At 35.9% G+C, this 26,548-nt stretch overlaps 1 protein-coding gene across 2 annotated transcripts; it reads left to right on the top strand.

The window, feature by feature from the left end:
- Positions 1–1,137: 1,137 nt before the first annotated feature.
- Positions 1,138–26,378, top strand: Cow (Proteoglycan Cow). Of its 2 annotated transcripts, none has more exons than XM_065300863.1 (9): positions 1,138–1,465; positions 20,470–20,530; positions 21,090–21,192; positions 21,562–21,738; positions 22,849–22,994; positions 23,710–24,150; positions 24,208–24,465; positions 24,539–24,691; positions 24,753–26,378. In XM_065300863.1, the coding sequence occupies exons 1-9, from the start codon at positions 1,364–1,366 to the stop codon at positions 24,869–24,871; spliced, it is 1,560 nt and encodes a 519-aa protein (XP_065156935.1). In that variant the 5' UTR covers positions 1,138–1,363; the 3' UTR covers positions 24,872–26,378. The 2 variants fall into 2 exon arrangements, with proteins under 2 accessions (XP_065156935.1, XP_065156936.1); XM_065300864.1 differs by having other exon boundaries at positions 1,140–1,465; positions 24,554–24,691.
- Positions 26,379–26,548: the final 170 nt, after the last annotated feature.

The following is a 26,548-nucleotide window of genomic DNA, read 5'->3' as shown; positions in this document are numbered from 1 at the left end:
GGGGGTGATTTTAAAGGGTTACAATCAGTCTTAAGTAAGGTATCATGAGTTTCGTCAGTTAAAATTAATGCTATGCCATTGTCTTCATGTATTATTGGCTCTTTTTTGATAAAAACCTCTTCAAACAGCAATTTCTACAAAGACTGCTCCAAATTAAATAAGAAAAGTGCATTGCGACGACATCTGTAGAGTAAGATTTGATTGAGCTACTTATAGTAATCGGAATACGTGTGAACTTGGCGCGTTTACACGCACACAGTCTCTTTGCCATATAAAAAAGGTAAACTCACTGACATATATGCATAAGGCACGTACCCAAATGCAAAACGCAGAGCCTCCCAGAGATGGAGCAACAATGCACGTTTTTACTTAAAATAGTCACGCAATTGTTTTGCGTAGTTATTACATCGTTTACTATTTTTGTCTATTCCTCACAGTTTTATCTTATTTCACACTTGATATCATACGAAGTCAAGTAATATTTACTTGAATGAACAAATTTATATTCAATTCAATTCAACTCTGCGTTATACTTTCTAAGCGCTTCAGAGATGGCACTAGAATGCACGTTTTAACTTAAAATAGTCACGCGTTTGTTTTGCGTTGTTATTGCAACGTTTTGTAAACATTACTATCGCAAGAGTGAGTTTTTGTCTATTCCTCTCAGATTTATCTTATTTCAAACTTGATATCAAGCAAAGTCAGGTAATATTTACTACAATAAACAAAATTTATACACAATTCGATTTCAATCGAATAAAATTTAAAATAAAATCATGATTGATGATCTGTCCATAGAAATTAAATGGTTAACAGTTTAAACAATCAAAAGAAGTCCTCGCGGTGAACAAAACGCTGCTCGTCTAGTATCAGGCATTCGCGAGCATGTGGCGCATATAATAAAATCGATTCGCGTTCTTAATGGTTTTGAGCGAGCTGGCGCGTCGCGGCGCCGCGGCGTTGCGCACCCGCTGCGGATTCTTCGCGCTTGGCGCGCACCGTCCTCCCACGCCGGGCGCGCGCGCGTATGATAAGGAGGCGCTTATCGCTCGCCACTATGTTAACGCATTGCAGGGCTTGCGGCCGGTGGTCTCCACGCCGACGGGCCGAAGAGCGAAGGAAGGAGGCGCGCCGAGAAAGCGCCGCACAGCTCGCCGCACCGGAGAACGTCCCGAGCGTGTGTGCCGTCGACCAGCGCGCGCCATCGAAGACGAAGAAGTGCTCCGGTATCGTGTGACCGCTCAAAACAGTTCCCAACCAAGTTAACCAAAAGGATAATTATTGATAGATTAAACACACTCGCACGATTGGATAGGGTGGATTATTTCGTGCGCGTGAGGGACTTGTCATTGTCATCATCGCCATGAAGGTGCAGGCGCTCGTTTTGATCATCGCGGTGGTCGCCTATCAGTGCGACGCGAAGCACAAAAAGAAGTTTGATGGTGATTTTGAGTTCGCCGAAGAGGTAAACAAAAATCAAATATCAAAGAACTTGTATTTCATTCCACAATTAGTATTAAGACGTTTTAAAAGGGGGTGTAACACATTGTCAACAGCACAATACAATTTTATTTGACATATTTATCGGAAGACGTACAAAAAAGACCACTTGAAGGTCCGACACCTGTTCATGCTACCGTGCTACTGTGTGAATATTTTTTTAATGAATTTCATCAAAAAAACACAAAAATTTTCGTTTTTTAAACGTTTTATGATAGAAATTTAAACTTAATTATGATCTAGTATTTGTTTTGGTGTTTCTCCGGTGTTTCTCTTTGTGGTATGCGTCTTGCTGCTTGCTCTTTCTTTATATTTCGAGGATGCCTGTGAAGGCGCAAAGTGCAAGCGCTCAGCGCCAAGCGGTCAAGCAGGTTCTTCGACTCCGAAAACCCATAGAGTTTTCGTTCTCGTGTTTTGTATGTATATTACATATACTGGATGAGATTTTTATCTCGTGGAGAATATTAGTATTTCATCCATTATCAACTTTTCACTTCGTTTACTCTTCGCGCTAAACCAGCAGCAAAGAATCCTCGCGATGAAGATAAAATGAATATTTGTTCATAAATTATCTTTCTATGTATATATTCAAGATGTGCATGCAGTGGCTGTGGAGTTATTCAAATAAACAAGAAGCGAACGTGATCAGTTATAAATTCACTGTAATTATCACTTACTCAACATATAAATTAATACAAAAATAATAACGATTACACACCCGTAGAATTCGGGGAATAAATTTCTGGTCGAAATTGAATTACTCACATTGACCCTATGACCTCCTGAACATGTTTGCGCGTGTAATTTCGTTAGTGATTTCGTGCGCGGTGGTCGCGTCCTTCATGTTGCTTGTATTGTGTGGTGTTGTCCGGGGTGTACCTGGGTGGTACCCGCCCTTAGGCGCGAGGTCGCACACGAACATTTCACATTTCACGTTGGCTTCGATGTTGTTATAGTTGGTAGGCTGGTACTACTGGTATAAGCTATGTTGTGAAATGTGAACATCGTTTGGGGCTGGAGGGACTCTGGAGGAGGGTCATGTGTGTGGTGGTCGATGTGGAATGAGCTTTCGATCGCCGCGCGCGGTTTAATGACGCTGTGTGTGCTGCGAATTTTACGATGTAATAACAACGCGTGGGTTTCGCGAACCGCAGCCGGTGTTGTTTGTCTTTCGGCTGCACCTTGTTACGTTGCAGGTTACAGGTTACGTGTTACATGTCATATGAGTCCCACGAGTCGGTGGTAATATTAGTTACTGATTACTGTTCATACAGGGCGGATATACTGGGAAAAATTTATGTTTTTTGTCGTTTTTGGGAGGATACAAGAAAATTTAAAGATTGTTTTGATTTGTGGTTGTAGATGATGTAATTATGTATCTATTAGAACAAGAATTGTTGATGAATGACTATTAGTTTGGAAATTATAGTAATTTTAGTTTTTTGAAAGAGTATGTATTAAAAAGGGCTTTTTTGATTATTATTGATATTTATACACTGAAAACTTTAAAATTGGTTACATGCAAATTAAAATATAACTGATAATTTGCAATAATATAAAAACTGTAAATCGTTCTTGAAGAAAATGGGAAATTATTAAAATTGACGCAAATATTGACATAAAATTGACAATAACTTGGAAATTAAACAAGATAGCGAAATAATTGTGGCTTCTATCGATAGATCTAACCAAAAACCTTAAGATTAACTATAATAAAATAAAAATATTGTTTATAATCAGCCATAGTCTATGAAAAAATAAGTAAAAAGAGGGCAAAAATGCAAAATTGTCTGAAAACTGATGTTAAATTCTTCTATAACTCCAAAACTATAAATGATAGAATAACAAATTTGATATCAATTGAAAGATCACAACAAAAACTATAAAATATGTTTTATATAAACTTCTATATTTAATTATCTTATCAGTAATATAAAAAAATATGGTCAATTTTTACGCAAAATTAAATTCTAGCAATTTTCAATGAATTACAACAAAATGGAAAGGTTATTTTATTATACAGCTACGTTTATATATTTATTAAAACAAAAATGATTAATTTATAATCTAATATTCTATTTTTAATCAATATTTTACAAAATGAAACACTAGTCTTCCAACGCCACAAAAGCAAACAATGTTTTTTCCCTGGTAACTATAAGCTGCACTTCATTCATTGGGCTTCAATCAACGCGCCACTTCAATCGCGCACATATTAAACGCCAGATATGAGCATGTCTAGCCAGGAAGCATCCTTCATCGTGATTTCTCCGCCGCATACAGTCCAAGTGCGTTCAACCCGAGGGTGGTTCTAGTCCCTAGAATGCCAGGATATTGTTCGCGGGTGAAAGCCACTCTAAATAGAAGTTGTTTATTGAAGTGCTCCACTGCATTTAAGCTGCGCTGGCATCGACCCTCAGACTCAGACTCTTCACGTGCATATATAACTTCCGTGTGGGCGAATACCACGCAAAGTGACAGGTCAGACACTTTAGACAGTTGCATTGTTCATGAATTTCTTCAAAACAACATCAGACTTCTATAAAACCAAGAATAAATGCATTCTTTTTAATTTTCAACGTTAATTGAGGTTGGAATTAACTAGCTTGTTTATTAACATTAACCTAATTTCATAATACAGGTGTACGCTTACATAGAACATGAAGAAAATCGATTTTCATGAATACACGCCATGAATAAAGTTTATTACACGTAGTTTTCTATTTGCTTATAATTATTATTTCAAAAATACGTTTGTTTTGTTAAAAAATCGTTATTTTACTATTTTTAGGCATAAAATTGTACGAAATAATATAACTGGTTTGAAAAAATTTAAAAAATTTAAAAAATGTGAAATTGCAAGAAAATTACGTAAAATTTGACTGAAAATTGAATATAACTTCCAAACTAAACAAGATAGCAAACTAATTTTAATTTCTACCAATTGATCTTATCAAAAACCTTAAGATTAGCTATATTAAAATTAAACTGTAATTTATAATAAGCTATAATTTATAAAAATAACAAAAATGGTGAAAATTCAAAATTCTGCAAAAACTGATGTTAAATTTGTCCATAACACCTGAAACTAACAATGATAGAAGAACAAATTTAGTGTCAATTGTTAGATCTTAATCAAAACTTTAAGATTGGCTTTATATAAATTAAAATATAATTTATAATTAGCCACAATCCACAAAAACCGTGCAAAAAGGCCAAAATCCAAAATTACGCAAATCTGATAGTAAATTTTTTATAACTTCTGAACTATTAAAGATAGAATAACAAATTTAGTATCAATTAATAGATCTCAGCAAAAACTTTAAGATTGGCTTGATATAAATTAAAATATAATTTATAATAAGCAACAATCACAAAAAATAGCTAAAAATATGACAAAAATGCAAAACTGTACAAAAATTGATACTTTTCATTGATTTTCATGAATACACCGCATGAATAAACTTTATTATATGTAGTTTTCTATTATATTGTACTATAACCTCAAAAATACTTTCGTCACATTTAAAAAATCGTTACTTTCCTATTTTTAGCCCTCGAATGGTACGAAATAATTTAAACGGCTTAAAAAAGTCAAATAAGTGGTAGTACAGTTTGTCCTTCATTCCATCGACGACCTTGCGCATTTACATTATATATTTAGCATGAAAAACGGGGCTGAAAACTTTAAACACTTTGCGCTCGGCCGCACGGCATGAAAATCGCTTTCGTATCGATTTATACAGAAAACATGCATATTTTGTGTCAACTTTGCGTTTAGTTACATTTACGTCTAACATTTCACCCTATTAATATACAATATGTTCTTTTCTATAAAAATTTAGGTTGTTTTTTAATATTTTCAAAAACACACTGTATAGTTCTCCGTATGGTAACATTGATAACATTTACCTTGAACACCACTATGGGTATGTTATTCGTATCGGGCTGGCGGTGTTCACATCAGAAAGTTTCCATGTTCGTTATACACGAATAAGTTATGCATAAGCATTGCCACGCCATGACGTGACGTGATCGGCGGCGAATCGAAACGAACGGAAATGTACCAGGAGAATTTTCACCCCTGGCGTGCGCGCGCGCCATCGCGGTTTTTCTTTTCTCTTGATTCGCCCCTGCAGAGTGGAGGAGCGCAAACGTGCCCGCGATTGAACCGCTGCGATAAAACGATAAACACGATAAAAAGCTAATATATGAAATGATTGATGATGCGTGCGAGGCGAGTTTCGCGATGCGGTGAGGAAGTAAGGAAGTCGGCGGTTGCTGTGCAGATTTTTGTTTGCTAACGCATAATATGCCAACATGGTGCCAAGCTGAATTTAATCGCAAGAAATAGATTTACTAATGTAATATGTGAAAATGTTGTGTTTTCGTGTGAACGTGCTTGAGAAAAATGGGAAATTATAAAAATCGGCGCAAAATTTGGTATAAAATTTGCAATAACTTGGAAAGTAAACAAGATAGCGAATTAATTTTGAAGTTAATCGATAGATCTCATTAAAAACCTTATATTTAGCTATATTTGAATTAAAATATAGTTTAAAATTAGCCATAATCCATAAAAACTTAGGTAAAAAATTGTCAAAATGCAAAATGACGCAAAATTTGATGATCAAATCTTTTATAACTCTGAAACTAAAATTGATAGAATAACAAATTTGATGTCCATCGATAGATATTGTCAAGAACTTTAAGATTAACGTCAAACAAATCAAAATATATTTTATACTTCGCCACAATACACAAAAAACTTGCAAAAAATTGGCCAAAATGCAAAATAACACAAAAATTGATGTTAAATTCTTCTATAACTCAAAAACTAAAAATGATAGAATAACAAATTTGATGTCAATTGATTGCTCTTATCAAAAACTACAAAACTTATTTTATACAAACTGTGAGTTTGTAATACCTTATCAGTAAAACTTAAAAAATCAAATGAATTTTGAGGCAAAATTTATTCCTCTTCATACATTTGCATATTTGCTTCAATTTTAGTTATGTTTTCATCATTTCACTCCACTTTACGAGTGTAAAATGTAATGTAATGACATTTTCCACTCCGTGGCTCACGCGTCGCAAATAAATGGAACTAACGCAAGAAACACACAGTCCCACGACGCGATTGTGGCGAACAAGTCGCGCAACTTTTGCGTCTATCATATCTTTGCTTTTATCTTCACAAAACCCCGTCTAGCGTGGAAAAATTTACGCCACGTTGCGCTACATACGTTATCATTTCTGCTGATATGTGCATTATCCATGCACCTAGCAAATAATTTACGTAAATCACTTTGATGGACCTGTCACTACCAAAGGCCACCACGGAGGAAAATCAAGCTTGTCAAGACCCCGAATTCAAAATCAGCGTATTTGACTTGGGGCTGTTTCGGGACGATGATTGTAGGGTTTCGAATCAGGCGAGTTTAACTTGGTCGTAATGTCGCCGTCGACGGCGAGCAGAGAGAGCTTTTAATGCTGAAACCAAGTCAGACGGAAAACTAGATAACACACACAAACACACACACGTGTGCACCGCCAGCATTCGCAAACAAATTTAATCATTCCAGAAGCAGAAGCTGGACATACCGACATGCAGGTTGTGTATCCGTACTTGAAGGGAAGACATTCTATTTACTATTGACAGATTTATCTCCAAGAGAAAGAATTTAAATGCAATTGAAAGTTAAAAAAAGAATTTTTGGGTAGATTTTTGTGGATTGTGGCGCATTGTTAGCAATATTTTTATTTACATAAAGCTGTTCTTAAAGTTTTTATGAAAATCTATTAATTGACATCAAATTTGTTATTTTATCTTTTTAATTTCCGAGTTATAAAAGAAATTAACATTAGATTTTGAGAAATTTTGCATTTTTGTCATTTTTTCGTAAATTTTTTGTAGATTATGGCTAATTGTTAATAATATTTTGATTGGAATGTTGCCAAATTTATAGCTTTTGATGAGATCTATCAATTGACATTTTATTTATTATTCTATCATTTTTAGTTTTAGAGTTATAAAATAATTTAACATCAGTTCTTGTGCAATTTTGCATTTTGCCAGTTTTTGCCATATTTTTGTGTATTGTAGTCAATTATAAATAATATTTTCATTTCTTTGAAGCTTATCCTAAAGTTCTTGATGAAATCTATCAGTTGACACCAAATTTATTATTCTATCATTTTTAGTTTTAGAGTTATAGAAGAATTTAGCATCAGTTTTCGCGCAATTTAGCATTTATGTCATTTTTAGCTATTATTCGGGGATTATGACTAAATAAAGAGCTCAACAGCTCTTTAAATATTCTATTGTTGTATGACATTCATGATATGTGCACCGGTATATTTCAAAAACTTTAAACTTGGCATTTTACAAAATCCCTCTGATGTGTGATATGCTTGAAAGCTCACTTTATGAATACGTAACGTGTGAATGCAGTGATATTTCACAAAATAACACAGCATAACAAAATCTTTTATTTAAAATAAAATAATTACGATAATTTTACAGATGTCTAAAATATTCTTACTAATCTCCGTGATTTGAGCTCTCAACAGTCTGCAGTCAATTGTTTTGATTGTTGTGATTGCTGTGATTGATCGGCTTGCAAGTTGCGGTTTTGTACACATGATCCACATGATGAACGACTTCATGGTTCATGCGCGATAATGCACTGAGCGTAATGAGCACAAGTCAACAACAATAACAAACACCATTACAACAGAATACTACGTTTACTAAATGATCAGTTTTGAGACATTGACGTCATCCATATCATAATTGAGGTTATATTTTTAAAAAGGTAGCAATAAATTAATTTGTTCTAGTTTTAGTTATCATGCAGACGAAGTTTTTGAGTAAATCAATAATAGTGATCGTCGAATTATGCCCGCAAGGAGGTCAGCGTAATATGTAACACAATAACACAATATGTAAATTGAGTAAACAAGTCAACAACATCAACTTTATAACTTTATAATACAAACATTTTTATTGGAGTTTTTGTTGATTATAAAAAGTGAAGTAAAAATTCTGTTTTTGTTGGTTAGGGTTGATGTTTGCATAAATTTACAATGTTACTGTGGATTTTTCCCTTATAGCAGGCAAATAAAAAAGGGAGGGTTTATTTCATATCTTATTTTGATGTTTCATGCACCAAAAATTTATTTTTTGTTTTCGCGCGTTTATAATGAGAGTTTTTCGCCTTGCATTCGCAAAATATTAAAAATCTCGCTGTAATTCACAGCCCGGTTGCATATTTCCCGTGAAATATGCATATGCAACCCAAAATACACAAATGAATAGCTGCAACGTGAAATTTACACCATTCAAGCATGCAAAATGCTCGTACGTGTGGATCGATCAATTCGCACGATGAAACATGAAAGCCCGAAGGAATTTTTACCAGAAAAGTGAACGAAGCGATAAAACACACGTGATCGCCGCTTGTATTGGCTAATAAATAATTTTTATTGGGAATTACGTGCGCTTGCCAACAGTATATAAAGCAATAATGCGTCGTAATAGGAAACGTGCGTAAAATAAATAATTTCAAATCGAAATATATTAGAATACTGCAGTTTATTCACGCATTATAATATGAGCGCATGAAATAGCTTCCAATAAAGCACAATAACATAGTAAATTTGAACACAAATAGGCAATAAAATTCGAAGACGTGCCCCAGCCGTATCAGCTACGTGCAAATTTTTCCGATTTCTTTCGACGAGCGTAAAGTTTGCACATCATCTCAGCTTTCGACGCCTGTGCGCGAAAGGTTACTTCCACATCAGCTTCACATTCGGTTCAGATTGTCCCGTAATGTGGATCGAGTTATGAAAATTGCATTTCGATGCGATGCGGCAATGTTTTCCCATTTCGTCAAATCGAATTACGCCCGCCTTCAATCAAAGCGCTTATTTCATCTTAATATAATCCTAAATCGATGAAAATGAAAATGTAATCGCCGAAATAAATTTCTGATATTGATCGTCTCATTTATTTCATTTTATTTTATATGGAAAGAAAATATTAAATGAAATCTTTTGATAAATCGTTTACTTTATTATTTGTATTTTGTTTCTGTTGGTTAAAAGGAAAATTCATTAAAATTTCGTTTGATTTTTGACCAAATTAATTTTCCGTTGCGAATGTATAAAATATACGAAATAAACGACTCGCAGAGGTCGAAACGGAGACAATTCCGCCGGAAAACTCGATCCCGGGGGCGGCGAATGTCGAATGTCGGACCGCATGGTGCACCCGGCACCGGATGTACTCTAATGTCAATCTATAAACTCAAGAAACAAAAATCTATATATAAAAATATGGCCGAAATCAATTTTCTACGAAATTTCATCAAAAAATAAAAGAAATTTTTTTTTGTTTGAAAATTTTTACTTTTGATTTATAAACCGGTGTCACGTGTAATATATCGCTGCGCTTCCGATGAAATCTGACTCTTTGCAGAAGATTGAAATACGTGAATGAAATATGATACACCAATACGGGTGGAATTCACTTCACCGGAAAAATATTTGTTCATATTCCCGAGAAAATCTGTAGATATTAAACATTAATACCGAAAAACCTGCTGGTTTTATTTATAAATTTATATAGAATATTATTTATGCGATTTGTGAGTGATAACAAATGCAATTTGCGTTTGTACAGCGCATGAGGCTTGCCAGGGCGTGAAATTTAATGAAAAGCCATCATTCGTTATAAATTGACACGACAAGCATGACCAACATTGCAGCGTGCGCAAATATAAACATTCACAACTGATATTGCCTCCCATTTTTCATGTCTGAAATTCAGTATTACACTAAATTATTCAAGCGTGGATATATTTTTAGTTTTTCTGCGCGAAATTTTTAAACGAAAATATCGAAATGTAAAGAGATAAAAGTAATGGCAATGGAAAGGAAATAAAATAAACGACGTGTCGATAAATCATCATCTACATCCATTTTCGCCATTTTTCAACACTTCTCGTCGGTTTTTTTCTTCTTCGTTTTCTTAGAAGTAACGTTTCCGCATTTTCTTGCGCACACATATAACGTTTTTTCTTGGTGTGTTGGGGGTGACCCCTTTGCGACGGCACATTTTATTCGTTGTCAGTTATTGTTATACGTGCGCGCAGACACATTATATATTTTTATGTCGAATGGAAGAGTAAGAAGAAGAAGAAGTAGGAATTGTAGATATGCGGGCGCCATTAATATTCACCAGATCTTAAATAGGAATTATATTCTTGGATATAAAATGTGGTAGGAATTCTGGAGAGATACAAATACAGCTTGTCAGGTGTCAATCATTTGATTGTTTATTTGTTTAAGTGCACTAGGAAAAAAATATTATTTTTTTCATAGAAAATTTGATTATTTTTGCTTATATTCTTGACAAATGATTTTTTTTGATCAAATCAACGTGAAATTTCACGAGTTTTGCATTTATTTCATTTTATCGACAAAAATAACATTTATTGAACTCCAAACCCAATCAAAAACTAAATTATTCAATTTTTAATGCTTTAATTCAATAGTTTTTGGATTAAACGTATAAATCTGTGTTTTAAAAATTTATTTGAAGCACAAAATTGACAAATATCGAAAAATATCGCTTGGAGACTTCTTCTTAATGTTAATATTTTATAACTTTCTAAAAACTTATTGCTTCTAGTGACAAGTAGATAACGTAATAACCAATCCCCGATGTTGAAAGTTGTTAAGAAACTTTAAAATACTCATCGTTGACATATTGAATCAATATTTTCTAATTTCTTTTTTGTTTTTATATTTTTTTTTAACTTAAGAATCAGAAATAATTCAGTCTGGTTTTAATGGAATTTAATTTAATTTTAATTGCATTGGTTTTATTGTAATTCTTACTTTACGATTGCGATAAGACGAAGCATGGAAACCTAATGATGTCGAAACACGAGGCGCACCTAAGCGAGTTTTCCATAAACATCATCGTTAAGTCCAAGTTTACAGCCCGCTTGACTTTATAATCCATAAACACAATTTTATATTTTATATTTGGCGTGTAATTTTTATTGCCACGCACTTTTTATTTTATTTTCCCCCAAAAATATATTTTTCTACTTCTACTTTTAAAACACCTGTTTTTCTCCGATCCTGATACACAAAAAGTGCTACTTTAAACACGGGCGACCAAAGTCGTTACTAAAGTACTTTAGTCACGAGTTTTAGTCACGGGATAAAGCTTGCGCCTGCGCATTTGCCTCAAATATTGGAAATAAAGTGAAAATTGAGAAAAGAGCATAAGAATCACATGACAAAAAGATGTTATACACTCGATTGATTAAGCACTCGTGACTAAAACTCTTATTTTACCACTTGATCGTTAATATACTATTTTCATGTATATTACTGTCAAACCGTTAATTTTACACAGTGTAAAATGTGTAATTTCCACTAGAATATCGTAGATAGTATATATTAGGTGCGATGTGCAAAACCTGCATTAATTTCCGGGATAAATTCCTTTCTTTTTCTTTTCCTTTCCAGCGACCTAGTGCGCTGTACTATCGCGTTTCGATCTAACCTGCACAGCACTATTATTTGTGTCAGTAAGACGCGTGTGTATTGCACATTTTCTCCACTACGTGCCGCGCTACACTCACCCTTAACTTTACCCTTCGTTTTACCCAAACAGCACCCCCACGGGCGCAGGTAGTTTCATGTCTCATGTTGCCGACATGCGACACAGTCTTATCCGCTTGTAATGTTATTATTTTCAATTCTCATTTTCTCATTTTCTCAAGTTGAATTTAGAATTTAAGTACCTCTTAAATTTCCACATTAAACGCACTCAACGTTTGTTAGCCCGCCTTTAATCTGATAAAATAGTTATGTTAGTGGGTCAGTGGAAACGCAATAAAATGTAAACACGATTTGTTCTTACCTGTGTGCAAGTGCACGTGCCGTGTACGTCATTTCGTTGAGTATTTGGAGTGTTTTTCAGCCATTTGGCCGGTGTGCAAGTGAGGCGGAAACAATTCAATGAATCGCAAATCCAATTAACATTACCACTAAGCCATTACGCCGGCAGAGTGCTCGCCGCAAGAAATAATTGTGTAGTTTTTGTGTCTGCGAGTACAAACAAACGCAATTGCGCTCAGGGCTCGCTTTTGGTACTTTTGATTAATTTGTTTTTAATGTCGGTGAAATGTTTCCGTACCGGTTACGTCCGGACGACGTGCCGCACATAATGAATAAAGTTTTATGTATATTCAAAGGATTCGAAACCCTAAAAGAAAAATGGAAAACACATGGTTTTGAATAAATAAAGATTAATAATTTGCTTTATATGCTAGTAAAATATGATTTTGTGTTGTTGATATTAGAATACCATTTATATTGCACAACAAAATCATACATTTTAGCGATTGAAAATTTTCAGTTGCAAATATCTCGTAAACTAAAAGCAATAGCGACTAACCGATTGAAGATTATAAAAGACGGGAAAATTCTCTATCTGGCAAACATTAAGAATAATTAATTTTTGTAAGGTGAAAGGTGTAAAAAACGTGACAAAAGTGCTAAAAAATAAAATTTTTGTTTTTCACAAAATTTCAAATTTTTGAATTACGAAGATCTTCTATTCGAAAACCGCTAGCGACCAACGAATCAAAGAATACGAAAGGTTAGAAAATTCTTAATAAAATAAAATAATATCAGATACAAATTTTGTAGGGTAAAAGTTCAAAAATTTTGACTAAAAGTGCTAATTTCCCAACTTTTTTATTTTTCCCACTTTTTCAATTGCAAATCTCTCAACAACTAAAAGCAATAAACAGAAACGGATTAAAGATTCTTAATCTACGGGAAATTCTCTATAAAAAAAGTTATTTAAATCATTATATAAGTTGACGGATCAAACATTAATCATATGCAAAAAACGCAAATTTCATTTCCCATAATTTTTAATCTCAAATATTAAAATATTCAATAATTGATATTGCAATTTCAATTAATAGCAGTTTGAGCTTCCATTAGTTGGCAATTACTTGTATTAATCTGCAGAGCTGTTACCCGCGCCGACACGTCCCCGGGTCGCCAAATAATGCGGCAATAAATTAATAATTAAATGATTAATCGTTCAATTATCAACGCGCCAACGCTGCTGAATGAAATTATTAATTTCGACAAAGCGCGTTCAAGGAGGATCGGCGCATAGAAATCTACCCTCACCAAGTCTGAATACAAGGGGTGAGGAGTATAAGGTACACAAACATTTCCTTTGTTTACAAAACTCACCTTAGAGTAGGTAAATAATAAAAAATATAAAAATCACTTGTGCATTACGCAATTAAAATTAAAAACTTGATAAACTTGTTTGCTTGGCGTGATGTCAAAAAGTTGAAAGTATGAAGATGTGCAAGGGGCGGCGACGTCATTAATAAAAGACGACTAAATAATAGAAATGCACTGTCGGCGTGGCTCGGGGGGCGGCCGGCGCACAGAGCATGGGTAAAGTAATGCGCATTCGGCTGTGTGCCGCCGGTTTACGAGATGCGGTCGTGTGGCGGCGTTGTCATGGCGACCAACGTATATCGATCTCGGGGGCGGCGCGGTACGGGGAAGCGGTCTCACACAACCACGCAATTCAAGTACTTATATTAAAATTCTACACATACACGAATATTATTTAAATAATTAGTTTTTTTTATTCTCAACTGAAATTTCTTTTATTTTTCTCTCAAAATTAGAAGATTTTTGTGTGTTTTTTACGACACATGTGAATGTGACTGTTCCAAGGATCATTAATGATACTAAACGAGGGTGAACGATGTCGAAAGTCCTGCAGGGATGTTCAAAACAAAGCATGAGTTCTTCATCCAAACCGGAAATGGAACAGAGCGAAAATCATAAAAAAAACTCTCTGTTACAAACGGTGACTACACTTTCATGTGGTTTCTTCTTCGTGAGCCCTTAAAAACTCCACTCGCATATACGAGGGAGGTCGAGTGTCATTAATAAATGACAGCGTCAAGAAGTCATTTTCAGGCTGCCTACACAGCAAAAGAATTTTAGTTTGCTGAATATTCTAACTCTAACGAGCTGTGCATATTAAACCAACTCATCATAAAAGAAATAAGTAATAAGCACCTCTACGCGTAGCGTAAAAAAATGCAAATGTGATCACCAGTGACGGATGTGAAGGATGGCCTAGGGTGTTGTGAGCTATGCTAACACCCTCTAGTGGTGAGTGGTGTTCACTTCAGACGGTAATTAATGGCTTCTTACTTTCACTTTTTTGCTGGCTACAGCAAAGATTTAGAGTTCAAGGTTTTTATCCACGGGCTGCAAACGATGCAGATCATCAATCACAAAGTGTGGAGAATCTGATTTTGATTTTGATTGGAATTACAAACTCTTTTCTGTAGAAGAGAAAATTAATGTGTATAGTTGGTCTCGTACACATTATGAAAGCAAACACGAATTGTGTGCTTACTAACTGTGGAAATTCAGGTATTCTGAGAGCAAACAACAAGCAAGCGCAAATATGTAATAACACGCTGGTAGCACCTACAAGTACAACCATAGAAACTAGAGCAGGGTGTCAGAGCTGTATGTTGAGCTAAAGCGGAAAAAACCAACCAACACATACATTCACGTTGCTATATTCTGGGAACAAACATGAGAAACTAGAGAAATACATCAACGCTGAGAACGCAACCAGGTACACATTAGAAGTGGGTTGTGGTAGAGTGGTGGGGGAAAACACAAGAACGCAATTCCGTGGTGCAAACACGTGCAATTCCGGAAACTAAGCATTTTTACAAATACTGTACTTAATGCCTTCGGATTGAGTCTACGGACAAAAATAGGAAGTGTAAAGGTTTAAAGGTTAGGAATATGACCTGGTTGAGGTGGAGAGGTGATAAGTTCGTAGGTAAGCGTAGTTTGATAAGGCTGTCGAGTGAGATCGCAACGCAGCAAAACGCAAAACACAATAGAAGCATAAAGGGATTATAAATATGGATGCTAATGGTTTCCTTACGTGCACGCCGCGAATTTGCCCACACTTTTGTTCAACCCACACACATGGAAGGACGAATATCGATCGTTTGCCATGTTCAGGGTCTCCTCTAATATGAATTCCGTTATATTTTCGCATATTTCCACATTTTCCCATGGTATCAATCGATAAAACAACATAAATCGTTGTATAATAAATTTTACTTCGTTTTGTAGCATATAGATGGCGAAACACACTAAATATCTAACCTAACTAGTGGTTAAGATTAAAACCATAAATAAAAACAAAGTTTCGTTCGTGGAAAATATGCTGCACTTGCTCGTGCGCCATATTTGCGGAATAGTTGAATTGTTTAAGCATGGCGGACATAAATTTCCCGTGCGTGCCCACGTTGTACGGGTACAATGCCCCGTGTGGCTGCGAATTCCAATTTTCAGCAAAACTAGTTACCAGTTACCAGTTACCAGTTACAACTTGGTCGAAATACATAGTATCCTACTATTACTTTCGCAGGGGTTGGAAACTTTGATCAGGGAAGGGATGCTGCAGCTACAACTTGTTTTCGGGATGGTAATGTGTAAACTAGCGCTGATTTCAATAACAAGCGAAACAAACAACAAACAATTGAATTGTCAAATATTCAAACAAATAAATTTCACAAAAGTTAACTTTTTGGTTAAGTGAATTAATGAATACGTAAAGTTCCAGTGGAGTCATAAAAAGTATTTATGGGAATTCGTTAATTAAGTTTTCGCAATTCCCTGGTTCATAACCTACATTCATTATGACCTAACCTATGAAGTCGTAAAATATAAATGTGTATGTTGGGTTGCATACAGTTTTTTTGTAAATTTTCTATTTTTATTAACTTTAAGTCTTTAATCTCACATAATAATAATAATAATAATAATTTCAAGAGTGGAATTGTCAGCTCTCATACTTGTGTTCCGCCGCACATATACTTAGGCAACACACAACGCGACGCAAACTTTCTTAATTACAACCTCTATTGTTTGCCAGTTTGCCGCGACAGGGGGTGACTTGACTGCGTGCACTCTTTAGAAGCTCGTCAACATTGCATTGAGGGCACTGAAGACACACACAAACGATATGAACAGTGCTCCCAGCTCGACATACGAGTACAAAACTTTGAAGTTCCAGTCTTCGAGTTTAATTCGCGCATAAAGTATGTCAAACAAATAACTAATGCTTTTATCTGCGTGAAAGTGACTCGTGATTATTTCTATTTATCTCTGCGTATTGTAAAAGTCTAATGAAATGTTTGATAAAAAAGTTATCAGCGAAAAACACAATGGTGGAGGCGCCGTGCGGAAAGAAAATTGTGTCGGGCTTTTGTGAGTGAACATTCAGATATTGCCGAATCGCACGCACTCTGGAAGCCACATTGATCGCGTGTACAATGTACAAAGTTAAACGAATAAAGGAATATAACAGAACAGAACAAAGCCATTACACAATTTGAATAAAAGACGAATTCTGCGTTGTAAAGCATTTCGCGATTGCTTTTATTTTGCTGTAAAAAATACAAAAATTGCATCTGACAGTTTTACGCGTGTGGATAATTAATGCAAGTGGGTTTTTTTCTTCTTCTTGGTTTGGCTTTATGTTCTAGGTTATACATACGCTCGGTGTAGTTTGCAACCCTTGGGGGATGTTCCGACAAACGCTTTCTAAGCAGTCTCGCGTTCGCATCTGTGAACGACACGCAAACGCGCGTTGTTGTTGCCTTGGGCAGGTTGCTAGGGTTTTGATTAAAACTACTAAACGCTCATTATGTTGGAGTTTGTACTTCAAGTTTACGCCCCCCTACGAAAGTTTAAACTAATTAACATTTTGCACTTTTGGAGATTAGCCACGCATAACCTAAATATCATTTTTAATTTTAATTTTAATTCTAACGCTATTATAATATATTTTCATTAAAAAACGTATTCGCAGACGTGTTGAGCGTTAGGGATGAAAAATATTGCGTGAAGATAAATCCTAGAAGCCGGTAGGTGGTAATGTTATTAAATATTTTCTACAAGATAAAGCTGATGCGCTTAAATTTAAAAATTCATCCGCTTGAAAAATGGGTCATAAGCAACAACTCCCGAGGATATTTTAATAACTAAACATTCGGCGATAACAATACATCAGCGTACGTTCGAATGTTTGTTTTTTGAGGCGGTGTGTCGAAAGTGGTTTCCCTAAGCGTTATGTCCCATCGGGGGCTGAATACAAATGACCTCTTTATGATTTTGCGTGGTTAGAAATGGACATGGAATATATTGGACTGGGGCTGCAGCAGAGGCACGAGACCCTAGAAATTCGAGTCCTAGTTTAAAATGGGATGACATACCAGAGTCCGAAGGGGTTTTAGAGCTTTGGGAATGAAGTGATGCTTCATAAAGTTGCAGTTGCAGTTGGCGGTTGCATATTCTGTGACTCGGACGGGTTTAAGTGGGAAATATTTACGATCTGCGTATTTTTAATTCTGGATATATCCGGGGTAATCTTCTGGGTATTGTAAACAAAAAAAGCTGGAAAAATTGTTTTTTGAAAAAAAAAAAACCTCAAATTTTTCGTTTTTCTGTGTGTTTTTTTATGGTTTCCAAGTATTAAGTATCTAACTAGAACAAGGTTTACCCGTTAAGCTCTTTTAATTGAAAACGGAATCAAACAACATCTCAACCAACACTCAAAAACATCCCTGGAATCAAATGGAATTGCACTTGAAATGAAAGTTTCGCTGTTTCGCCCGTTTCCCCATCCGTGAGTGACTAACTTGTGTCGACATCTACACAATCATCACTACTTCAAGATCCTGCTCAATGCAACACAATCCACCTCTGTAATCCTTCGCTTCTCTCTACGAAAAATAAAATTTTATCTGAACATATAATTGTATTCAATTTTACAGCGTTTTAGACATTCGCAGGCTAATAGCGCGCGCAGAGCATTTTTGAAGAAACTTTTCGTAATATCCTGAAAACGTTTCGAAATTGCTCGCGAAACGATTTCACGCTTACCGTAAAAGTGGAATTGTTCGTACTCGTGCAAAAGTAAAGAAAACTGTTGAGTTCTTTGCTGTGGCTACGGCTTCGAAGAGTCGAAATAAATGGTTGTTACGTAAAAAGTTGTACGTGAACAATACCGCAAGGAAACTTGGCGATACATTGAAGAATTTTAACTGTAAACATAAATAAATGTCACTGGAATGAAAGAGCACTTTTATTTTCTTTACTTCGAGTAAAATTTTCAATTTCTACAGGTTATAGAATCGAGGTTATGTTTTTTTAGGTTAAGTATTTCTTATGCTGTACAAAAATCGATATAAGTTGTCGGTGGAACTAAATAATTTCATAAAATATTTCTTCAGCAACTCGAAGCCAACTTCCCAATCAGTATTCCAAGTATATTCTGAGTCCAGTGGGACGCATTCGGGAGTATCCAATGTGCCACCCAGTTTGTTTAAACTTTAGCTGGGATTTACCCAAGTCATTCTACATCTACCATCTACTCGTATTTTGTAGTATGTTGGTTGGGTTGCCTAGTTTTTGTTACTTTATCTTTATTTGTTCCAATTTTCTTCTTTCTCCTTTTTTTTCTCTGTGTGATCGATTTGCTTTAAACTCAAAAAAAACTTATTTTGATCATTTGCAGTATCCAGAGACTTTCATACCTCCTCCAAGTTTATGTAGAAGATTCATTGGCGCAGAGTACTCCCGGGATGCGAACTTTTTTTACAGTTTGCGAATTTATTTCGCGCGAGTGTTTTTTTATGGCACTTAGGCGGCGTTTAATTTGAGGACTTCTAAGATAATGAACTCCGGACGTTTTGCTTGGAGAAGGTGACAATGAACGCGTCGACAAAGACACTAAATACAAAAGATATCAAAGAACAAAAGCACGCGAAACAAAGACGAGTGGAATTAACTCCAGAGCGCGTACATTTTTCAGCGTTCGGAGTGCGATGTGATCGCTTCAGCATTAAATGTTTAGTATTTTCAAAAGTTTACAACTTTCCTCAGAGTTCGTTTACGTACTCTTATCTCTCAAGATTTCTTTCATCTCCAGCGGGTGGTTTTTGGGTCAGGAAAGATTGTGTGTGCGGAAATTATGAGGTCGTAACCCTTTGACCCGCCTGACTGCTCCCGGGACCTACTTTGTCTTTTGCAATTTAAGATTCTTTGAGATCTCAACTTTTTCTTTCCAGAGTATGATGAATTTCTGCAGTGCTTTCTTTTTATGCGAATCATAATAGTCCGTGGAGAATATTAGAAACACCAGAAGCACTTAAAGGCTTAAACTCTCTTTATCTCTTCTACTACACATATGACTTAGACTTAAATCTCTACAGGTTGTAATTTGTTTACGTAAGCATACATTATCCTTTTCCGGTAGGAGATGTGAGATAAATTGTGGCATAGTAATATATTGCGTCTGGGAAAGCGTCGGGCATAATAAATACGAGGGCTGGAGATGTTGAGAGGAAGTGCCGTAGGAACCTGAAGTGCGTCGTGATTGATTTAAGTGGTATGGGTTGGATTTGCACCGCCCAGGTCTTGAAATGTTACAAATGGCAAGATTATAAACTTTAAAGGCCGAGGGACTTTGGAAAATCTCCGAGGGACACCTGGGAGCAATGATATTCGTAATTATCGGAAATATACTGAGTGTGACAGAAAATTTAAATTTTTAAAATTTTATTCTAAAAACCAATTTTCTAAATGTCAAATAGGGGATTGTTGGGACTAGGAAAGCTATTATATCAAAGTAGGTTCCGAAACCGGGGCTTAACGCGGAAAGCTACACTGATGAAGGAATCTTGTACCAAACAGATTGTAAACCTAATCGTATTGTACCCAAAACACTTTCCCAAGTTCCCCCAAACTCTAATTCTAATTATAAACCATTTTTTGTTGTTGTTTCAGGATGACAATGTGAAGTTACCGAAACCCAGCGAAAAGAAGCGATGGATTCATGACCCAACAAGTAAGTATTTACATTTAACTACTTTTAGTTTATTAAGATGTCCGATCTGTATATCCATCTTCCACGATTTAATTTTATTTACTCGCAGTGTCATTGTGCATTTTCCGGCTTTGTTTTCCCAACACCGGCGGTGTTTGTCTGATTTAAATTAATTCAAATGGAGGTGATTTGTATTCGTCACCAGTGGGGGTAACGTTTAGATTGCGTTTCGTGTTTTTGTCATTTGCTTAATAACAGTCATGCTATTGTTGGCCGGAAATGAAAGAAAATTAAATAAATTTCCGGCAAGTTGCAAGGATATTACAGTGTGAATCCGACACGTGTATATTGTGCACATTAACAATAACATTAATCTTATCGATTTCCCGAATTGTGGAGGCGGTTCTGGTGGTGGCAATAAGGGATAATGGTAATGGGAATGTGGATACATGCTGGTATAATCCTTGTGGATTGCAAAAGTGATTTATTTTTAGCATTACAAGGGGTTTTACACTTTTTTTTGTTGAAATATTGATTTTTAGGTTAAAAATTTCGATTAATTACAAACGATTTATTTCAGGTGATTTGTGTCGACCACTCAACTGTAAGAAGAAGGAAATGTGCCTGTTGGAAGACGCATTCACAGCAGTGTGTGTCTCCAAAAAGGAATTGCAGAAAAACGGGTAAGAAATACGAATAAATAGTGTTTTTCGGTGTCGGACGCCAGCAAAAAAGAACTCCAGAGGGCATTGGGTCGTTACGGAAAAATCGACGTAGCTTACGAAAAAAACCATCCACCCCCTCCGGCTGTTAATGGTATTAAATTTTAAACGACGCAATTCGGCGCAATTCATTATTCCACCAGTTTTGGCCCCACAGAGCGATTTTTTGCGAAACGCCTGGCGCTGCCACCAATCTACTCGTACAAAAGCATGGTTATAAATGAACAAAACGAATTAAACGAATCAAACGTGCAGAACGAAATAAATAAATAAAATCCACTGACGTGAATAATAAATTTTTTGATTCTTTTATATATTTTTTTTATTTAGCGATGTGGTGATACCAAAATCGCCATCCGGAAGCTTCGAGTCAAACGACGGAAACCGGAAGCGTCAGCAACAACAAGAAGATGCCGCTGACTTGGACGACAGCGACGATGACGTATTTTATGACACCGAGGACGATCCCGAGGACGATGCTGACGAAGATCTCAGCGATTCCAATCTGTGAGTGTAGAAGTAAATTTTGTGTGTTTCCCAGTTTTAAATATGGTTGACATTTCGTATTAGGTTTTCGTTTATACTTTATACAAATCTTACCTTTCCCGCTTTGTCCACATCACACGAAAGAGAAAAAGATGGAGTGAAACGCTTTTCATCAGCTTTAAACCCTTTTCGTGGGTGTTGCGCGACGCGTCTCCAACATCCGGAGTCGACGTCGACGTCGGTTAGAGCCCCGCTTAAGCCAGTTTCGACGTAATCCGATTTTCCTGCGGTTTTCCAACCCCGTCGTATATTGCCTCATTCAAACTATTGCTCAACCCTCGCTTTTGAAGGGCTTATATACCGATCTAATCTTTACCTGCACGTGCACCAGAATTTGCACCTTTGAATCATATTGGTATTGGATTTTCGACGAATGCCAACGAATGGAATTTGATTATTTGAGGTTAGAATTCTCCGACTTCAGACCGGAGTTTCATTTATGTATTTAGATATTTCCATCCCATTGCGAGGCGACTGTGGTGCTGCTGATAAATCCTAATTGGGTTTTTAATTGCCAATTTGCATTTTTAAGTGCACGCAACCTCTGCACAAATATCAACAGATATAAACATTAAAACATTAACGCTGCAAGCAAGTCGCATTTAATTGCTGCGTTAAATTTGAGCGCAGCTATAAAAACATTTAACAAAGTTCATTTAAAACTCACTCAATTACGAGCTGTGTAAAAGTCAAACGCAAGAACTCTCAAGGAGACCCGCTGGGTAGTTTCTTCATTATTTGTGTTTACTTTGGTTAACAGTGTTGACTTTGAGGTTAGGTACTCAAATACAACAATAGGATATAAATATAACCTCAAAATATAAAAATAATTCATTTTATTTTATTTTTGCTTTTTTTTTTGTTTTACATTTAAGTGGAAATGGAAAGATAGTGAAAAGCTCAAAGGACCTTTTGTCATTATCCTCTTCGATGCGTTCGTCCCCATTGCTCCCAGTGGTCCTCCCAGAATCCTTCTATCTTTGGAATCCTTTGTTTCACAAACTACTCGTTTTTATAGTGCTGAAACACTTCCCCAAAAATACTGACTTTTGCAAAATAAAAATTTTCCAGATGTAAAACTTGTCCGGTGATTAAACCAACGTTCCTCTGCGGATCGGATAACAGGACCTACAGCTCCTTATGTCGATTGGATTATCACAACTGCATCCATCATACAACGATCCGCGTGATGTGCAAAGGATTCTGTCCGTGTAAAGGTAACTATTTTCATGTCATAAAATGGCCGACCATAAAGTCATCTACTAGAGGGTTGTTAGTTTATCGCGCTTCATCAGCCCTTTATAGAGGATATTACCCGTGATATCAACGAGGGTGCAGAAACAGGGTTTTATTAATTAGACTTGTATGTTTGAGGTTAGGTACTATTAACTTTCAAAAACATCATGGTTAGGGACTTTAATCTACTCGGGTGTGAGGATTTGTTTTTCACGTTTTTTGCACAACGAAGTGCGACGGTATTGAGCAGGAAATAAATGGCGGTCATAAATTTGATATAATACCGTTTGGTGTATTATGAAAACGGGTCTCTTTCCGGCCGAGCGTTTGCTCCTAGGAAGGATCAAACTTATATCGGAAAGGTCCCACTGCTAGGGAAATATAGCCGGGGCGTAAGTCAGTGGGAATCGTCCCATCGGCCGTGTAAGAAGGATGGAAGTGTGGAATTGTCAGGATAAAAGAAAGTTATAGGCACGGGATACACAAAAGAGCTTGCAGCACTCCCCATAGTGGATGCACAAGTCGTTCCGAGTTCAAAGGTTGCTCCAAGGCGTTTTTCGCTCGAATAGCTTCCACCCCTCCTTGTGCTTCGATTCAAATCGATTTGAAACGGTCGATTGAATCTGGAAACACAGACATTTTGAATGCTTTCAATTTTCCAATGATCATTAACGGTTTTATGTTGTTTTTTTCAAGAAACTGACGTGCATTTGCGAAAAAAGCAACGCCAACAGGAACGTCTCAATAGTTTCATGAACAAGTACAAAGCCACGCTGGATAAAACCGGATCCATATCCAATAGCATGACAGCTGAGAAACCGGTACCATCTTCATTGAAGAATGATGTCTATACCTTCACACCACAAGACTTCAAATACGAGAATAAGCATTATAAATACATCAAGTACACAAAGTATAACAACAAGGATAATAACATTTTATATGCCGAAGATAAGGAACACCTTAGAGGTTACAACGATGTCCTTGAGAATAAGATAAACATGGTACCTGCTACACCACCAGGGAAAACCTGTACTCCCAATGCGTTGCAAGCGATGGGGAATCGTCTTTTGGACTGGTTCTCGGTTGTTATGGCGGATTCATCCAAACGACGACGACCCAATCGCAAATCAAAAGGTTTTACATAATTTTAACCATGGGGTACCATCAATTAATACAATAAATGTATTTTAGCTCGTTTTCCCACTGTGTGCAAAGGTGAAGTCCGATGGATGTTCCAACACTTGGATCTCAATGGTGATGGACGATTATCTCTTAAGGAATTATACGATTTGGAACACGATCAGAGCGAGGTATGCCTCAAGCCATTCCTGCAACAATGCGACACCGATCGCGATGTGATTGTGACACCCAATGAATGGTGTCGCTGTTTCCAACGCACTGAGCGTCCCTGTGCAGCTGTCAAGCGTAAGATCACGCCGGAATTACTAGGTAGGTCTGCGATGCTTGTTCTGGTATGACTATTTCTATACTTTTTGTACTGTTTGTGATGGTATTAATCTAGTCATGAACGTGTTAGGAGTCTACGTGCCTGACTGCGATGTGCAGGGGTACTACAGGCCAACGCAGTGTCACAGTGCCATTGGGATGTGCTGGTGTGTCGACAAACATGGCGTCGAATTCGCTAATACTCGCACGCATGGTAAACCTATGTGTGGTAAGTCAAAACATGAAAAATTTTAAAATTTGTTTTAATTTTTTAATTGAATTTTGTTTAGAATCATTATTAAGCAAATCAAATGATCCACCACCAGTAGCACAAGAGTCTAGTGATGATGAAGACGACGATGCGGATCAGGATATTGAAGGAAGCGCAGACCGTCCGGAGGATTATTAAATAACACACAACGTGAAAGTAAAAAATAACAACATTCCATTAAAACATCATCGATAATGTTATTGATACAAGAAGGAAATCAAAGTTTAACATTTATAAGACAACCATATAGCACAAATTCGTAAGCGGAGAAAAATTTGAAAAAAAGTCCTTCAATCACACAGATAAACAGATAAAGGTCAATAATTATGTAAACTAAACCTATGTAATGCGTAAGAGGACGTCATTTGTACTTAATTAATTGTTAAGTAAGCTGTGCAATGTGCAATCCATATATTTGGCTCGCGATACCAACGCAACAACATATGCGCTGAATATAATGTGTAGTTTTGGCAATACGTGTTCATCCGCCTCCCTTTTCCTACCATTTCATCTTCCACACACCAAACACAATCTAGCAAGCCCTCGAAATGATTTAAAATAGATTCTAGACGCTAAGAAGTACTAAATAAAAACACAACGCTTTGTAAGAATGATTCACACGAGGGCAAACATCATAAACATTGATATTAGATAATATAAGAGATGTAAGCTATGAATTTCACACTTTAAATGATACAATGAGGAAAATGTATGTGGACACACGAATTATACGCACACACACGTAAAAACACACAAAACATGAATAATCGACACGAAACCAAGGAATCTTTTTTGCTAAATAGGTTAGTAGCTAAGTGTACATAGTCTTTAGTTAAATTTCACTGAATTGCGTTTGACGTGGTTTTGTTTTGTCTTTGACAATGCTAGATGAACTGTATTTACATCTTTTTGAAAATGAATCTATCTGTCCACGAATTAACGATTTTCTATGCTTGGAATCTTAGGCTCTCTGTGTGTAACAAGAGTGTTTTGACTGGGCCCTAATTTTAGCACTCAAAATGAAAAAAAACCATACACGATACTTGATATTGATGATATTTATTAACTATGATATTAATTGTAATAACGACGATATAATGATGATAATGAATGCAATTAGTTGATATTTACTGAATAAACCCCTCTCGATTGTATATCAATGATGAATATTATATTCTATATTAAATGAGATTTTATTTTAGATTGCAGTGCATTACAAATATCAACATATAAATATATATTGCATTCGTTAGAACACAGCATTGGTTAGAATTTCGATATTTCGATTTTACACACATTGATTAACCCCGTTTGATTGATGAATGATGATCATCATCTTCTTGCATAAAATAAAATAAAATAAAAATGTGAAAGCGGCACTAAATTATGTTCCTATCAGCAGCGCGTACATAACATCGTCGATCGAATGGGCGTAATCGATGACAAATGAATCTATATATGAATATATTACAAATATCTATATGATAAATATATGATAAATAATTAATTGTTAGATAGAGAGGAATGTTTCGTTTCTTTGATTCGTAACGTGTTTCATATTGAGTAATAATTATTTTTATGTCGGTGATGATGTAAATGCGCGAAATGTAGTAGATTATTGAATAAACATATACACAAACATTAATTAAGTATATTAAGTATCATGTGGTTAAAATGGAGTTTTAGTCACGAGTGTTTAATCAATTGAGTGAATAACAACGTTTAGTCACGTGATGCTTACGTTATTTTTTTACTTTTACTTTATTTCTACGTTAAGTTTCCGTATTTGAACTTTTTATTTTAAAATTTCAAAAG

Source organism: Atheta coriaria, unplaced genomic scaffold (assembly GCF_025399875.1).
Source record: "Atheta coriaria isolate IRGN ID8LTWV9N9 unplaced genomic scaffold, Caltech_Dcor_3.1 hic_scaffold_4_pilon, whole genome shotgun sequence".
NCBI classification, from domain to species: domain Eukaryota; kingdom Metazoa; phylum Arthropoda; class Insecta; order Coleoptera; family Staphylinidae; genus Dalotia; species Dalotia coriaria.
The sequence above is the reverse complement of the archived record's forward strand: the minus strand, read 5'-3'. Positions and strand labels throughout refer to the sequence as shown.

What these genes read in the sequence shown, in the direction of transcription:
- Cow (XM_065300863.1), top strand. Translation starts at nt 1,364, where the DNA reads ATGAAGGTGCAGGCGCTCGTTTTGATCATCGCGGTGGTCGCCTATCAG. An exon ending in ATTTTGAGTTCGCCGAAGAG is followed by an intron (nt 1,466 to 20,469) that starts GTAAACAAAAAT and finishes TTGTTGTTTCAG; the next exon opens with GATGACAATGTGAAGTTACC. An exon ending in AAGGAATTGCAGAAAAACGG is followed by an intron (nt 21,193 to 21,561) that starts GTAAGAAATACG and finishes TTTTTTATTTAG; the next exon opens with CGATGTGGTGATACCAAAAT.